The sequence below is a fragment of the Trachemys scripta genome, chromosome 11 (genome assembly GCF_013100865.1).
Source record: "Trachemys scripta elegans isolate TJP31775 chromosome 11, CAS_Tse_1.0, whole genome shotgun sequence".
Taxonomy (NCBI): domain Eukaryota; kingdom Metazoa; phylum Chordata; order Testudines; family Emydidae; genus Trachemys; species Trachemys scripta.
Window position 1 is genome coordinate 42,359,874 of NC_048308.1, and position 17,499 is coordinate 42,377,372.

The 17,499-nt window shown below is 38.5% G+C and overlaps 1 protein-coding gene across 1 annotated transcript in view; it reads right to left on the reverse strand.

Annotated features, from left to right (window-relative positions):
* The window catches only part of TTN (titin), a 297,668-nt gene that overhangs the window by 51,258 nt on the left and 228,911 nt on the right, over positions 1-17,499 (reverse strand). The window contains exons 215-242 of the mRNA XM_034786056.1: positions 17,171-17,470; positions 16,282-16,596; positions 16,037-16,185; positions 14,820-14,970; positions 14,451-14,732; positions 14,045-14,347; positions 13,652-13,954; positions 13,258-13,539; positions 12,432-12,731; positions 12,038-12,340; positions 11,639-11,947; positions 11,271-11,552; positions 10,711-11,010; positions 10,262-10,555; positions 7,199-10,165; positions 6,772-7,092; positions 6,376-6,660; positions 5,878-6,177; positions 5,192-5,494; positions 4,160-4,435; positions 3,762-4,061; positions 3,368-3,670; positions 2,747-3,046; positions 2,329-2,616; positions 1,941-2,237; positions 1,550-1,852; positions 1,136-1,441; positions 8-295 (exon numbers count right to left, since the gene is read on the reverse strand). Of these exons, the coding sequence (XP_034641947.1) occupies positions 8-295; positions 1,136-1,441; positions 1,550-1,852; positions 1,941-2,237; positions 2,329-2,616; positions 2,747-3,046; positions 3,368-3,670; positions 3,762-4,061; positions 4,160-4,435; positions 5,192-5,494; positions 5,878-6,177; positions 6,376-6,660; positions 6,772-7,092; positions 7,199-10,165; positions 10,262-10,555; positions 10,711-11,010; positions 11,271-11,552; positions 11,639-11,947; positions 12,038-12,340; positions 12,432-12,731; positions 13,258-13,539; positions 13,652-13,954; positions 14,045-14,347; positions 14,451-14,732; positions 14,820-14,970; positions 16,037-16,185; positions 16,282-16,596; positions 17,171-17,470 (10,710 nt within the window). The remainder of the gene's footprint in view (positions 1-7; positions 296-1,135; positions 1,442-1,549; positions 1,853-1,940; positions 2,238-2,328; positions 2,617-2,746; positions 3,047-3,367; positions 3,671-3,761; positions 4,062-4,159; positions 4,436-5,191; positions 5,495-5,877; positions 6,178-6,375; positions 6,661-6,771; positions 7,093-7,198; positions 10,166-10,261; positions 10,556-10,710; positions 11,011-11,270; positions 11,553-11,638; positions 11,948-12,037; positions 12,341-12,431; positions 12,732-13,257; positions 13,540-13,651; positions 13,955-14,044; positions 14,348-14,450; positions 14,733-14,819; positions 14,971-16,036; positions 16,186-16,281; positions 16,597-17,170; positions 17,471-17,499) is intronic.

Genomic DNA, 17,499 nt, shown 5'->3' on the forward strand with positions numbered 1-17,499 from the left:
CACTTACCAAGTACTTTCACAACCATCGTGTATGATTTTTTACCACTGCTGTTCTCCAGAGTCAAGACATATTTTCCAGCATCATATTTGTTTACATTTTCACAGCGTAGGAAAGTGTCAAAATCAGTTGACTTGATATCTAGCCCTTTCCTGTCTCTTATGTTGGCATTCACTTTAGACCAACTAATCTTTGGAGGTGGACGTCCTCTTACTGGCACATAAATCCTCATTGTGACTCCAGCACGTAATACAAGTACTTTCCTCAGTTCTGCATCGAGATCTCCCTCAGGTGGAACTGTATTGGTAATAAAAGATGTATATATTATAAATTCAGTATTTAAATGTAGCACTAAAATTGCTGTGAGCAGAAGTCCCAGTTTACTGGCATTGTACTGGATAGGAAGGCCTGTTCCTGTGTCTCAGCTGGTGTTATTTAAACTGTGGTTTTGACCAAGTTTCAAGATAATTGATAGGCTTCTGCAGTGCTTCCTCCTCCTCTCATCAACTACATCTCTTTTCCCCCCCACCACCCATCATATGAATGAGTCCCTCTTCCTCCTTATCTTAAAAGGAACTTGTAACTCATCTGCCTGTCCTGTACTTTTTTACCCTGCACAAATGTAACTATTATTGGGTGGTGCTACACTTTTGCTCCATTTAGTTGTGTATGATGAAGTAGCCTGAATGTCAACTGGGGACAAGAGCCCCATACAATTAAATCAGGCAGGATGCCCCAGAAAACCACAAGGTCTTAGTATAGGCAGCTGGGTTTCAAATTCCTTGAAAGGTAGTAGAGAGACTGAAGGCCTGAAGAACAGAAGAGAGATCTGGATAGTCTGAATGATGGCTGGGGGAAAAAGGGAAAAATCTTGAAGACCCAAGAAGGTGGGAGAATTACTGGTGGGGAGACAGGAAGATCAGGCACTACCTGCCCTAAAAATGACTCCAATCTCATTCCTTTTCAGTTGCCAGTTCTCCCACGCTCTGTAAAACAAGCTCTCTCATGCTCCCAGCTACCAGGCCCTCCTGTGTTCTCCTGCTACAAGCTGTGACAAGCCCCTCCTTTAAGCTTCTAAATCTACCTCATAAATCTTCACTGAAAGTAGCAAGTTCATTTGTTTTCCAGAATACTTACTTAAAATGTCTTTGGCAAGGTGTTTGTCAGGTACATCACTTGGGTCACTGTATCCGATCTTATTGACAGCATAAATACGGAACTGATATTCTGTATTTTCTGACAGTCCAGTTACCACGTAATGGGTATCCTGTAGGTTTTTTGGCAGATTGCATCTGACCCAGTTATCTGTGTCAGCTCTTTTTACTTCAACTAGATAACCAATAATGGGGCTTCCGCCATCATATGCTGGTTTACTCCAAGACAGGCTTATAGAATTACGGGTTGTGTCAACCACTTTTGGGAAGGCCGGAGGGCCAGGAGGATCTGAGAATGAAAACAATAGGAAGTTACATAGAATATATTAAATAATAATACTGAGCAAAAGCATTTGGACATTTCAGAAGAAAATAAAAATAAATGCTTTTAACTTACACTGAGGATCACGAGCATATGCTGCCTTAGATGGGCCACTAGGTTTGCCTGGTCCAGCCTTATTCAATGCTGTCACTCTGTACTCATACTCCGTTCCTTCTTGGAGTCCTGTGGCCTTTACGGTTCTTTCTATGACAGGCTTCCTGTTTACCTTTGTCCAGTTAACAGTCTTAGTTTCACGTTTTTCAAGTATATATCCAGTCACAGGGGACCCACCATCATCAGCTGGTGGCTTCCAACTAACAGTCATAAAATCCTTTGTTATATTACTAATTACAGGTGGATCGCAAGGCCCCGGTACATCTGTAAAGATTTATTGAAAATTATTTTCATATTCTTAAATGTGCATAAAAATAATTAATCACAAAACCATGCTGAGCAACAAGCTTACCGTATGGATTTTTAGCAACTGTTGGCTCAGTGAAGATGGGATCTCCCACACCGTATTTGTTTTCAGCACAAATGCGGAACTGATATTCATGTCCTTCTATCAGTTTTTCTACACTGCAGCTCGTAATTGGTACATTGGCAGTGACTTGGGCCCAATTTGGTCTGCTTGTTTCACGCTTGTCAACAATATAGTTAGTAATTTCTGAACCTCCATCTTCAAGAGGAGGCTCCCAAGAAAGCATTGCACGATCTGCACACATATTGGTGATTTTAACTGAGGCAGGAGGACCAGGCTTATCTGGAAAAATTAATGATCAATAGTTATATTTCTAACTTTTGCTATATTATCCAAGTCATAAATATGGACTAATAAATTATCTTTAACCTACCAAGTACTTTAAGCTTAATGGTTGCTGATCTGGAACCACTTGCATTTTCAGCAGTAATAGTATAGTCTCCGGTCTGCTTCCTGTTAACGCTGAACAACTCCACAGTGGACAGGTTTCTCTTAGTGGTGATCTTAATGCCTTCAGCTGGTTTTAAAACCTCTCCTTCTTTCTTCCAAGTAATTATTGGCATAGGTTTGCCATACACATTAGCTTCAAGACAAACATTAGTTCCAGCTTTTACTGTAAGCAGTGATTTCATAGATACATCTAGCTCTATTCTGGGAGGAACTGAAAAGAAACAAAAAGAAGAGAGCTAACCAACCTAAAAGAATTAAACATATCAGATAAATACCAGGTACAAAAGCATGATTGAACATTATCAGAGTTTGCAAATACTTCTCAAGTATACATTCCTTACCATTTTCTGCCTGAATGGTCACTGGGTCAGAAGGTTCAGAAGGCCAGCTAATGTTAATTGCTGTCTTGGCAATTGCTCTAAATTGATATTGAGCATTTTCTTCCAAACCAGTAGCAGTGTATTCTTCTTGAGGAATTTGATGTGGAGTAGAATTGCATCGTATCCACTTATCACCAGGCAGTTTGCAAGCTTCAACAAAGTAGCCAATAATTTTGCTTCCACCATCATGCTTTGGTCTTGTCCATACAAGTGACACAGTACTCTTAGTGACATCAATAACTTCAGGTTTACCAGGAGGATCTAAAAACAAACAAGACCATCATAAGTTTACCCTCATCAAAACATTTGTACATTCCAGAAAAATCTTTTACAGTGGTGGATGGTATTCATAGCGCATCTCTCTAAAAAAACCACAAAAATGCTAGATCGCACAATATATAGATACAGTGTATTCATATTACATATATAACATCTAAAGAAATGGGAAAAGTGATGATTATAAAGTTGCAACTATTAAATATTAAGTAAATGTATTACTACTACTAGTAAGTAAAATTAAATAACATAAATTGACCATAAATGTTAATGACATGTTACAAATCATTTAAATGTTTTGCTTACCAACTGGGGATCTTGCCGTAACAAAATCAGTTGGCTTGCTAGGTTTGCTTGCTCCAGCTTTGTTCAGGGCATAAATTCTGAAAGTATACTCGAGACCTTCAATTAGACCAGCACAAGGATACTCTGTAGAACGCACAAGTGTATCATTTGCCTTCACCCACAGCAAACTATTTCTTTCTTTACGCTCTATGAGGTAACCAGTAATCGGACTGCCTCCATCACTGTCTGGTTTGTCCCAAGCCACAAAAATACAGTCCTTGTTGACCTTGGTAACACGTGCATTTTTGGGTTCACTTGGAACATCTGTGGAAAAACAAATCGGATTACATTATCTGTTCTTCTACTGTTAGAAGAATTAAAGTCAGAGAAATGCCATCATTTAAAACTGACATACCAAATGGGAACCTTGCAACCATTTTGTCAGATGTGAGTGGCTCAGAAATGCCAAAACGATTTTCAGCACGAACACGGAACATATACTCTTGTCCAGGGGTGAGTTTTCCAACTCTGCAGCTTGTCTTTGTGACAGAAGCTACAGCTGTTATCCAGTCTCCTCGGCTTACATCACACTTTTCAACCACATAGTTTGTAATGTTACTGCCACCATCTTCGAGAGGCATATGCCATGCAAGTGTGCAAGCATCAGCATCTATATCAGAAATGTCAAATGGAGGCTGTGGTGGACCTGGGGCATCTGCATAAAGATGTAAGGGAAAAAATTTAAGAAAATAGTAGAGCATGAAATATCTTAAATCTAGCTGTGTAGAAAGTTAGGTTAAAAAGGAAAGTTACCCATGACTACCACTCTGATTCTCTGAGTGGCAATACCCGAGCTGTTTTCTGCCGTAAGAGTGTAGTAATCACTGTCTTTCCTAGTCACATCCTTAATGATGAGAACAGAAGAGTTTTCTGCTTTATGCACAGCCAGACGACTGGATGTAAATACATCTTGTTCTCCTTTCATCCATTTACAGATTGGCTGAGGTTTCCCATAGACATATGCTTCAATTCTGAGTTTCTGCCCAGCTTTAATATTAACATGATCTGGCATCAGGATCTTAGGTGGCACTAAAAAAGACAAACAATCAAACAAACACAAATATTTGTAACTCCTGTGAGAAATTATTTTATTTTGTCATGAAAGTGTCCTTTGCATCTCTGCTGGACCCCTGAGGATTTTCTAGGTAGTATCCTTAGCCTCAATTCAGTGGGGATGTTTTAATAGTTTGAACCGCAGGTTTGAATTATGTAAACACCCCTGAAACCAGATGCTCCATAGCTGTCACTGTAAACACTATCTTTATATTCTGATTTAAATTGTAAGTGAATGTTTCTGTGTTCAGATTGTCTTCTCATATATTTGAACAGTGTCTAGGACATTAGCAGCACTTAAAAACCATTATCATCCTTTTAGCCAAGGGTAACTGGATGGCACTGAATCATCAAGAAGGGTCACTGTGAAGAGACATGACACACACTCTCTGCCAGGGGGTTGAGTATGCTGCTTTCCTGATGCCATCTTAAAATCATAGAAATCTAGAGCTGGAAGGGACCTCAAGAGAACATCTAGTCTATCCCTCCATGCTGAGGCAGGACTACGTATACCTAGTCCACCCCGACAGATGTTTGTGTAACTTGTTCTTAAAAACAGGTTAGACTTCCTGGGATGCAGGAGTCTGGTGACTTAAAGGATGATCTTCTACAGAAGTGCAGAAGAGATAATTTAAAAATTGACTTCCTAGGACTCCATCAACCAAAAACCTTGTTCATTTCATTATTAAAATAGATTTTAAACAGTATATATAGTAATAATTAGTTACTTACTGAGTTGTTCTTTAATTTCAAATATTCCTTCAGTTTCTCTTGGCAAACTTACTCCTACAGCATTTCTAGCTGCCACTCTAAATTGGTATTTCTTTCCTTCTTTCAGGCCGACTACAACAATGTTTAGATCTTTGACAACAGAATATTGTGTCCAGCGATCCTCAGGTTGTTGTTCTTCTTTGTAGCTAATAATATATCCATCAATTTTAGAGCCTCCATCACGCAGTGGTGGCAACCAGCCTAAAGTTGCACTGTTCTTTGTAATTTCAGTAACTTCAAGTTTTCTTGGTGGATCAGGTTCACCTTAAGAAAAAACAAAGCAGATATATTAAAACATAACCACTTTAACTGGGCATGCTTTGGTAGAATTACTAAGAATTCTGACTGCTTTCTACATTAATTCAAAAAGGACTTTATTTAACAGAGAAATTCTTTTGATTTGGAAAACCTGTCACATTAGAAACTACCAGAGTGATTAAATTAATATAGAGTTACGATAAGTATTCAGGGTTTTAATTTTTATTAAGCAAACATATCTGCATAGGAATATTTATTCCACTGTCACTGAGTGGTTAGCAGCCTTACAGAATTGAGACATGTCCACATTCATGAAAAATCAGAAGCTTACTGGAGATTAAAGCAAATAAAGATGCAAGAATAAAAGATCGACATTAAGAAATACTTACTTAGTGGATCTGATGCCAAGATTGGTTTTGGTGCTTCTGTTGGAACACCTGGACCATATTCATTGACAGCAGTTACTCTAAAGAAGTATTCATTTCCAGGTACAAGATTAGCTACTTTGAAACTAGTTTTCTTTACATCTGCAATGACTGTTGACCAGGTCTTTCTGTCAGCTTCACGTTTCTCCAGGATGTAGTGAGTTACTGGACTACCACCATCATTCTCAGGAGGTACCCATGAAAGCTGACATGACATTTTTGTGACATCTGAAACACTGAACTCGGCCACAGGTCCAGGAGTATCTATGAAGAAACATTAATTCATATATCAGTCCATTTACAATGAAAGTTTGGTAATGACTTCCTATACATGGGGAATTAATATTAGCCATGTACAGTGATTCTCAAATTATATTGTGATAGGAGCCATAAAAATCCCTGTAATAAATAATGAAAGAATAATAAAATTGATGTGTTTACAAATTGTTTATGGTGACTCACCAAGGACTCTGACATTCACAAATACGGCCTTTTCTCCAGCTGGGTTAACAACTGTCAAAGAATATTTTCCTGAATCATCACGTGTAGAATTGGGGATGACAAGGAAGGCCATAGTGTCAACCAGATCAACCTGTCCTTTTCTGACCACATTATCAATACCCACTCTCCTCCAGGTGACTTTAGGTGCTGGTCGCCCTCTAACAATGCCAAAAAGTCTAATGGGACATCCTGCTCTGACTGTGACTAATTTTCTTAGGCTTGCATCCAAATCAATCTCAGGAGGTTCTGAAAGAAACATTAAAGAAAAACAACAAAAAAAGTTCAGAATGTGAAATAAAATCTAAATATAGCAAATAAATGATGCATAAATTCAGAGATAAGAGAGAAAAAAATCACCAAGTATTTCTTTAGGAGACACGGCTTCCTTCAGTTCAGCTGGTCGGCCAATGCCAACCTGGTTTTGGGCACAAACCCGGAACTCATATAGTTGTTTCTCATCCAGGCTGGTAACTGTAAATTCTGTATGAATAACTTGTGCAGCAACATTACATCGTTTCCATCCTACATCAGGAGCTGTACTTTCACCTTGTGGTCTCATTTCCACAACATATCCAATAATTGGTGCACCACCATCATAGACTGGTTTTCCCCAGCCAAGAGTGATGGAACTCTTTGTGCTGTCAACCACCTTCAGATTAGTTGGAGGACCAGGAGGTTCTGAAAGGCACAATAAAGGCCAGGAATAAGAATACATCTGAGCAACTAAGCAACCTGTTAATTTAATGTTTTATTTTAATAACAGTAAAATATATCACTACAGTACCTATTGGGTCTTTTGCCACTACCGGTCTCGATGGCAAGCTTGGTTCTCCAAGACCAATTTCATTTTCAGCCTTGACACGGAATTGGTATTCATGTCCTGGAATGAGATCTGTAACCTTCTTGCGTCTCTCTGGGATTGCACTCTTAGTAACAGGAACCCATCTTAATGCTCGTTTCTCTTTCTTCTCTAATATATATCCTGTAATTGATTTGCCACCATCATATTCTGGTGGGTTCCAAACTACGGTCATCTCATTTTTACTGACTTTAGTGACTTCGGGAGGATCAGGACGGCCAGGTCTGTCATACTTTGTTTTTGCAATAATTGGTTTTGTTTCTGTTGGAGGGCCAGTGCCCATCTTATTCTCTGCACGAACCCTGAAGATATACTCATTGCCTTCTATGAGGCGTGTCACATTTGCATGATTTGTTAGAACAGCAGCAGAGTACGTAGACCAAACCATACGCTTGCTCTCACATTTTTCTAAGATGTAATTTTGTATTTCACAACCACCATCATCTTCAGGTGGGTCCCAGTTGACAGTACACCTATCACTTGAAATGTCAGAGATCTTCAAATTTCTTACAGGACCAGGTTTATCCAAAACATTAACGGTAGCATAAGCTACAAAACTACCAGCTGCATTAGTTGCGGTAATCACATATTTACCACCATCACTTCGCTTAGATTTTGTGAGAACAAATTTAGATGAATTAGAAGTTGTTTCAATTGTGACTCTTGGAGATTTGGTTAAATCTGTGGCATCTCTGTCCTTTGTCCATACCACTTCTGGTTGGGGCTTGCCTTTAAGTCCTGCCTCAAGTCTAATAGAGTCACCTGCTTTTACAGTTAGCACACCACTTAACTTCAGATCAAGGACTGGTTTCTGCAGTTCTTCCTTCACAACAACTTCACTTGTCTTCACCCAGTCACTTTCACCTCCCTCATTCTTGGTCTGAACTCTGAATTGATATATTTTATTTTCAATGCATTTATCAACCATGTAGTGTGTTTCCTTAATACTGCCCTTGTGCACCCTTTCCCATTCATCTGAATCCTTCAGTTTTCTTTCAACATGGTAAGATAAATTGGGGCTTCCACCATCATAATCTGGTCTTCTCCATTTCAGATACACAAATGTCTTTCCTGTTTCTGCAATGTGAAGGTTTTCTGGTGGACCAGGCCTATCAACAGGATTAATAGCAAGGATAGGAGTCTTGGTCTCAATGACAGGGCCTGGCCCTACTTTGTTCTCTGCACAAACTCTGAAGAAGTATTCATGGTTTTCTATGAGATTTGCCTTTATTAATCGTTTGGTAACATCAGAAGAGAGAATTGACCATCCTTTCTGGTTTGGCTGACGATACTCTACTATGTAATTTGTAATTTCTGACCCGCCGTTATCTACTGGGTTTTCCCAAGTGAGCATACAAGAATCTTTTGTAACATAGCTTATCTTCAAGTTCTGGCATGGTCCGGGTCTGTCAAGTACATTAACAAGGGCAAATCCTTGAGCATGTCCACTGCTGTTCTTTGCTGAAATGATGTATTTGCCATGATCGTCTCTTGTGGCTTCTTTCACCTGCAGTTCAATACGAGGGCATTCATGAACCATCTGAACACGCTTGTCTTGGACTAATACTTTGCCATCCTTAGACCATGTTATGTCAGGGTCTGGTCTGCCTTTTACTCTACCAGTAATATGGATTGTTTGGCCTACTCTGATGGTGATTAAGTCTCGACAGGTCACATCTAGATCTATTTCTGGAGGAGAAAGAATATCTTTTACAAGAACAGTTTCTGGCAGTTCTCTGGGCTCTCCTTCTCCAACAATGTTAGCAGCTTTTATACGGAATCTATATTCATTTCCTTCAATTAGCCCAGGTACCCTGAAGGCACACTGTTGAATGAGTTCATCTTTATTAATCCTATTCCACTGTGTAGCTCCAGTTTTCTGACATTCCACAACATATCCCAAAATAGGGCTGCCACCATCTTTGAGAGGCTTTGTCCACACCAGGTCAGCTGTTTCTCTGGTCTTGTCTTTTAGTTTTGGATTAATGGGAGGTCCAGGTGGTCTGATAGGGCGAGAAACTTTTATTGGGTCAGAAATTGGGGATGGTGGGCTTATGCCAACCATGTTTTCTGCAAAAACTCGGAATTCATATGTGTTGCCCTCAAAGAGACCGGTGGCTCTGAACTTCAGTTGAAGCACTGGTGTCTTGTTGACACGTACCCATTTGCCAGATATTTCCCGACGTTCAAGAATGTATCCAGTTATTGGACTTCCACCATCAGATTTTGGTAGGGTCCAAGACACTGTTGCAGCATTTTCTGTAATATCTGAAACCACTGGTTTACCAGGTGGGGATGGTGGATCAAACATATGTTTAGCAACTGTTGGCGTTGAATCGAGGGGTGCACCAATGCCTATCTTATTCTCTGCACGGACACGGAAAATATATTCACAACCTTTCTGTAGACGTGGGACCTTAAGTTTTGTTTGATTGATTCCTGAACAGACCACTCCCCAAGCTTCTTTCTTGGATTCTCGCTTCTCAACAATGTAGTTCAGCACAGGGCTTCCACCATCATCTTTAGGAGGACGCCAGGAAATAATCATGTGTTCTGGTGTAACTTCAAGAATATTAATGGGACCAGTGGGTGGACCAGGAACATCCAAAACAGTAAGATGAAGACCAACAGTTTTGCTGCCAGCTGCATTAGACACTGTGAGAAGATATTCTCCAGTATCTTTTCTTACACAGTCTTTAATGGTAAGTACTGTTGAATAACTGTCAGTATCAATTTTGTAGTTGCCTTCTGTTTTAATTTCATTTCCATCAGTTACCCATTTTGCAGTGGGCACAGGTACACCTCTCATGATTGCAGGAAGTCTGACTGTGCTACCAGCTTTAACAACAAGACCTTCAATTAACTTCACATCTAGTTCCACATGTGGAGATACTGAAATTAGAAAAAATATAGAAATTACAATATGATTTTTTCATGGGGAACACTAAAAGTAAGAAATGAAAAAAATCATACAAATTAAGAAAGTACCTAGTTTTTCTTGACACTCTATTGGTATAGTTGTATCTGGAAGACTAAGACCCACGATATTCTGTGCTTTCACACGGAATTTGTAAGTCTTTCCTTGCTGTAGACCAGTAACAACACACTCTAGCATGGGTACAGTCTTGAACTTAATCCATTCCTCTGCACCTTCTTCTTGATACTCCACCAAATATCCATTGATTTCAGCACCACCATCACGATCTGGCCTATTCCAAACAAGGGAAACTTCTGTTTTGTCAACATCTACATGGTGCAGATTCTTTGGTGGCCCTGGAGGATCTTTTAAAAGCAAAAAATAAGAAGTTTAATAGGGTGAACAACCTTCGCCCCACCAACACACATACTCTATATTGTATTTGTACTAACAAGATCAGTTAATCAAAGTTCAAAAAAGACTCAAAACAAAACAAAAGTCATCAATGAAAAATACTTACATAGTGGGTCCATAGCCTTGATTGGCTTGAGACAGTCAACATATGGACCTCGCCCATACTGGTTCTCAGCAGCAACACGGAAGAGATACTGAGTGCCTTCCATAAGATGTTTAGCCAGATGACTGTGTTTCTTGGAGGATGATGAGACGGGTACCCACTGGGCAGCAGCTACATCTTTCTTTTCCACCACATAGTTGGTAATGACAGACCCACCATTGTCCTCTGGTTCCTTCCAAGTGAGATAGCAAGAATCTTTTCTAACTTCACTTACTTGCAGATTTCTAGGTGGGCCGGGTTTATCTATTTTTTTTAAAAGTACAGAATATTTATTTAATAAACAAAACTAATTTTACAAAATTTAGCACATTTCAATAAGTTTTTACTAAAAGTACTGCTTGTCATTTACAGTCCTTTTCTCATAAAGCTCTTATATTATGTTGTTTTATTATTGATTATTTCTGCATTGAAATTATTCATTTGTTCTCTGGATATCCAATTTCTTTGATTTCCAATAAAATAATAAAAAGCATACAGTATAAACAAAGACCAAAAATAAATACCTAGTACAATGACTTTTACTGAAACGGTCTTTGAACCAACTGGATTCTCAACAGTCAAAGAGTAGATTCCACCATCTTCATGGACAGTGTTACGAATTTCCAGCTTACTGCCAACTCCTGTAACCTCAATATCTGCTTTGGGTGAAACCTCTTGTCCTTCTTTCTTCCATGACACTTTTGGGAATGGAATTCCTTTAATTACAGCACTAAGTCTTAGTGTATTTCCAGCTTTTATGTGTTGCTCCCGTGCCATATTAGCATCAAGTATCAGCTCTGGAGGTTCTGGGAGAAAGATTCCAGTTTTAGTAAACAAGCACATTTTGACAATATCTTTTATTCATAAACTTATCTGAGTTTATTTCACTTACCAAGCCTGTCCTTTACTTCTATTGGATCAGGAACATAAGCTGGTTCTGATTCACCTGCTGCATTGACTGCCATGACTCTGAACTTATAGGTCAAACCCTCAGTAAGACCAGTGACCTTGTATTTTGTTTCAGGGCAGGAGTCTGCTGTAAGATTGGCCTTCTTCCAATCTTCATCTCCAACTTTCTGATACTCAACAAGATAGCCAATGATCTTGCCTTTGCCATCATGACGTGGTGGTTGCCAAGACAAATCAACTGAGTTTTTAGTTTTATCCACTGCTTCAGGGTTAATAGGTGGACTTGGTTTGACTGTTAAAAAAATCAGAAACCATTAAAACCTATCTGAAAAAGATTTTCAGGAACACACAGAATATGAATGGATTTTGTTTTATACTTTACCAATTGGATCTTTAGCGAAGACTGGCTTTGATGGTGGGCTAGGATCACCAACACCAATTTCATTTGCTGCTGATACACGGAATTCATATTCACAGCCTTCAAGGAGATCAGGTACCCTGAACTGAGTTTCTGGGAAAATCGGATCTTTGGTGACTCTGGCCCATCGATTAGACATTGTTTCCTTCTTTTCCAAAATATAAGTAGTTATTGGCTTGCCTCCATCATGTGGTCTGTTCCAAATTACTAAGGCAGAATTTTTGGTAACATCTTTAATGATGGGTTGCTCTGGCGCAGCAGGAACACCTGAAGAAATAATATTTTTAAATGAATTTATAGTATAACAAGCTTTCTGACGGTTAAATTATTAAAATAAAGTAGCAAATAAATAACATACTGAAACGATCCTTGGCCTTCATTTCATCAGATACTAGAGGATCACTTATGCCATAAAGATTTTCAGCATAAATTCGTACAACATACTCTTTTCCCTCAAGCAGTTTAGGAATTTTGCACGTTGTCTTGACATTGGCAGATGTTACTGGCATCCAGAGATCCCTGTGTGCATCTTTCTTCTCAATAATATAATTTGTAATTTCACTGCCACCATCATCTAGTGGAGGTTTCCAGGAGACGATCATATGATCTTTATGAACTTCATCAAAAATAACTGGACCTACTGGAGGCTGAGGGCGATCTGTTAAAAGAAACAATGAACAGAAAAATCCAACAATACACAGATTGAACAGTGTCATTACTCTACTGTAAATATAACTTGGAATGAAAGGTGTGGCTTAATGGCTATAACAAAGAACTGGGAATCAGGACACCAACGTTCTATTCTTGGCTCTGCTGTTCTCTCACTATGTGATATTGAACAAATCACTTTCCTTTAGTTTACCCATCTGTAAAAGGAGACTGATACCTATCTTATTGGGCTTAATTAATTAATGCTTACAAACTGCTTTATCATCTTGCATTGAAATTTGCTAAAATAGGGCAAAATATTATTATTGGAGTGTGTCAAATTATTCATTGTAAATAAACTTAAACCAGCAGTTAACTGAATACTCAAAATCAATGAATAACATATCACAAATAATAAAGGAGTGAATTCACAATATTTCTATAAATCACTCACTTTAATAGTCAAGCTTTCTTCTATTTGATCAGTTCTAATTATTATTAAAAGCAAAACATTATTATGGCTCAGTTACACTTACCAACAACAGTGACTTGACAAAGGCCTTTTCTTGATCCGGAGCTGTTCTCTATGATCACACAATATTTGCCTGAATCTTCTCGGATAGATTTTAATATCCCCAAGCAAAGGGTTGTTGGAGTGGTCTGAATTTTTGTGCGCTTATCTTCTTTAACTGTAATTTCATCCTTTAACCAAGTCACCTTTGGCGCAGGCTTCCCTGAGTAACGTCCAGTAAGGCTGAAAGCTTCACCAACCCGAACAATTAGCTTGTCTCTACAATCAAGTTCAAGTGTTGGAGGAGCTAAAAGATATCATTGGGAAAAAAAGGTAAGTAGCAATATTAATAAAAAAATTATATACCCAAAAACATACTTGTTTGTTTTCAAACTGAATTATGGAAAGTAGACCCATACCAATTTCATCCTTGCATGTGATTGGTTTTGTGCAGAAAGATGGTTTTCCTTGTCCCACAATATTGCAAGCACTCACACGATATTCGTAAGTGTCACCTTCTTTCAGTCCTTCAACAGTGTATTTCCGATCAAGCATTTTCTCCTTTGTAACTCTGTGGAATTTCTCTTTTCCAATGAGACGGCTTTCTAGGACATACATGGTTATGTCGGAACCTCCATTATATTTAGGTGGGTTCCAAGTCAATGTAACAGATTCCTTGGTAACTGCTTTTACCTCCAGATCTTCTGGACGCTCAGGTACAGCTGTAAATAAACATAAACAATGTGGTGAATACATTTTTTTTGCTGATCTCTCTTCTATTACAATCGTTCATAAAACAAAAATGTACTTACATATTGGTTCTGTGATGACAAGCTCTTTTGTTGTCTCAACGAATGGGCCCATGCCAATAATATTCTCAGGTGCAATTCGGAAAAAGTATGCCTTGCCTTCAATCAGTCCTTGAACAGTAGCATTCTGTCTTGTGACTGTATAGGTTACTGGGGTCCAAGCTTTACGGTCAGCTTCACGCTTTTCGATAATATAGTTGGTGATAGGAGAACCACCATCATCCTCTGGAGAAAACCATGTCAGTTTGCAAGAGTCATTGGTTAGGTTCTCAGTAAGGAATGGAACACCAACTGGCCCTGGTACATCTAAGATGGAAAGAAAAAGTATATATTTAGTTTCATGTACTGGATTTTATGAAACCATATTTCAAGAACAAAATTGTATGCAAATTCTGAACTTCCGATTTACCTAACACATCAACAATAATAGTCTTCTTCCGTTCTCCACCTGCATTTTTGGCAAAAAGAGTGTACAGGCCTTGGTGACTTCTCTTGCAGTTCTTAATAACCATAGAAGAGCTGATGGCTGTTTCTTCAATTTTAGCTTCTTCTGGTAAAGCTCTTTCATCCCTGCTCCAGGTGACTGTTGGAGGTGGCTTTCCTGAGACATAAGCTATGATCCGGATCACTCCCCCAGCATGAACAACAATTCTGTCCCTGACACTAGCATCCAAGTGAAGATCAGGGGGGACTGTAAGACATAAACAAAATGATTCAATATATTTTCTGTTCGTTCACTTTGATTGGTAAAAATGTTTAAAATAAAAATTATAAATACCAATTCTATCCTTCATTTCAATAACTTCTGTAACTTCTCCGGGCTCTCCAATACCAGCAGCATTTATTGCTCTAACTCTAAATCTGTAGAAACTTCCTTCTTTTAATCCTGCCACAACAAACTTGGTTCCTCTTATTTCTCTATCTTTTACCTGGAGAAAGATTATAACATCAGTCAATATCAAAAAATCACAAACACCACAAAAGAATTGGCTATTGGTGACACTCATGTATATGAAATAACTGTTATGGTATAACTGTCCGACATCCACAAGTACAGCAGTCTCTAAATGCAGCAACACCAGCACTATTCAAATACAGGGAATGGGCATTCCACAGAGAAGTCATTCAGGACATCCCCGGTGCATATGAGTGATATGCGGATTGAAGGGAACATTGTGAGAGGAATATAGGGAAATGGAAATGCAGGAGAGTGACTTGGAGATCTACTATTATGCAGATTCATCGGTTTGAACAATTCCTCCAAGTAGGGAGTCATAAAGGAGCCATAGCAGTTACAACAGAGTCCATGATCTGAGGCAGACAAATGGCTGCATAGGGTTGCTGTACACCAAAATGCCAGTTTGGAGGTGAAAGGAGGAAAAGTGGGGAAAAATCCCTCTCTTTTGCTCTTTTCTGGATCTCTTGTGCATAGCCTGTTTACATGGATTTTATGCACAGTTGGGGCTGCATTTGGCTTATATCAAATGTGTGAAGAGGTGCAAAAGTAGGCAAACTGGACAAGTGGCATGTATTTATGGCCAAACTGCTGGTTTGGAAACATTAACTTCTGTTCTGTATGCACCAGTGAGATTTTCAGTAATGTATTATTGAAAAGCAGTAGGAAAATGTGGAAGCATTGTTTGCAAAATAACTAGGAATAATCTGACATTCTATTGGCTCCTTTACTTTTGTACCTAATATCCACTTTCACATGAACCTTCTGCTCCTTTATTGATAACTATAAACATACCTGTGAAGTTTAAAGAACCTGAGTTTAGGAAAATACTGCGGTATCTTAGACACCACAGTGTAGCAAATATTAACTTTTAAATTTTGCCATATATTTTAAAACTATGAAGATAATTATTGTACAAAGAAGACATGATAATATATTCCATATAGTTGGTGTAATGAGAATGTGTACAAATATGTATTAGTGACAAATATTGTTTAAAGACAGAGGAAACCCAGATCCTATAATAGTATTTCACCTACCTTTTCCCATTCTTCCTTTCCTTCCTCTTTATATTCAACTATGTAACCAGTGATCTTAGAACCACCATCCTTTAATGGTGGAGCCCATTCCAGATCAACAGATGACTTTGTCCAGTCAGTAACTTTTGGAATAGGTGGACCAGGGGGGGCTGGAAAATAATACCATAGCATTACATTATAACAATACATTTTTTCTTCTCAATGGAACATTTTCAATTTGAAAAATATAAATTTAACATATTTACCAATAGGGTCTCTAGCAATTGCTGGGTCAGATGGCATGCTTGGTGGACCAACACCAGCTGCATTAATAGCCAATACACGGAACTGATATTCTGAACTTTCAATAAGACCAGTTACTTTGTAAGAAACGCCTAGTGTCATAGGTTTGATGGGATCACGGTTAACCCTTGTCCATCTCTTTCCAGTGGTCTCTTTGCGCTCCAGCCAGTAACCTGTTACAGGAGAGCCTCCATCATATTCAGGTTCCTCCCAGTTGACAATCATTGAGTCATGTGTTATGCTGCTAACTGTTGGCTTGTCACATGGTCCAGGAACACCTGGAAAAAAAGTTACACAAATTTTGTAACAAAATGTTAAAATGTTAAATGTCTGTGCCTCATTTAACTGTCAAGGTTAACATTCACTTGCCTTCTGTGTACCTTTCTGTGGCCAGTGTGTGTAGGAAAATGTTTGTAACATAGTCTTCTTTTCTCAGACCTAGCATTCCCTCTCTGTTAGACCAGCAACTAAAAAGCTAACTCCCTTATTCTTTATTGTCTTTTTCCATAACTCAAGTTAGGAAAATAACTCTTCCATAATGGTAAGGTCAATATTACCCCAAATATAACTGTATGATCCAGTCCAGTTTCAATAAAACCAAAGATAGTTGTATTTTAAGATATAGCAAAGAAAAGAGACAAAACATTACAATTTTAACCATTAACTACCTAACAGGATATCTATGGTAAAAATCTTTCAAACTATTCTAGAAATTTTGAATATGTGGGCGAGATAAAAGCAATTGGAATTTACAGCTTTGCATAATAGATGAGCTGATTCTTAGGCTCTGCTTTGTCAAAGTCACTACAAAGCATAAGAACAACTAACATTTGAACACAATATCATACTTACTGAAAAGGTTTCTTGCTGTTTGTGGTTCACTATCAAGAGGCTCCCCAATGCCAAATTTATTTTGTGCCATGATGCGGAATACATATTCATGGCCTTCCAGCAATTTGGGCACGGTGAAGATGCATTCCTTTGGCTCGTTGGTAACAGGTACCCATGTTCTTCTATTAGCTTCCCTTTTTTCAATAACATAGTTTGTAATCTTAGAACCACCATCATCTTTAGGAGGAAGCCAAGACAAGGTCATCTGATCAGTTGAAATGGATTCAAATTTAATGGGTCCCTCTGGTGGTCCAGGACGTCCTGAAAGTTAAATTTTAAGAATTATGAAT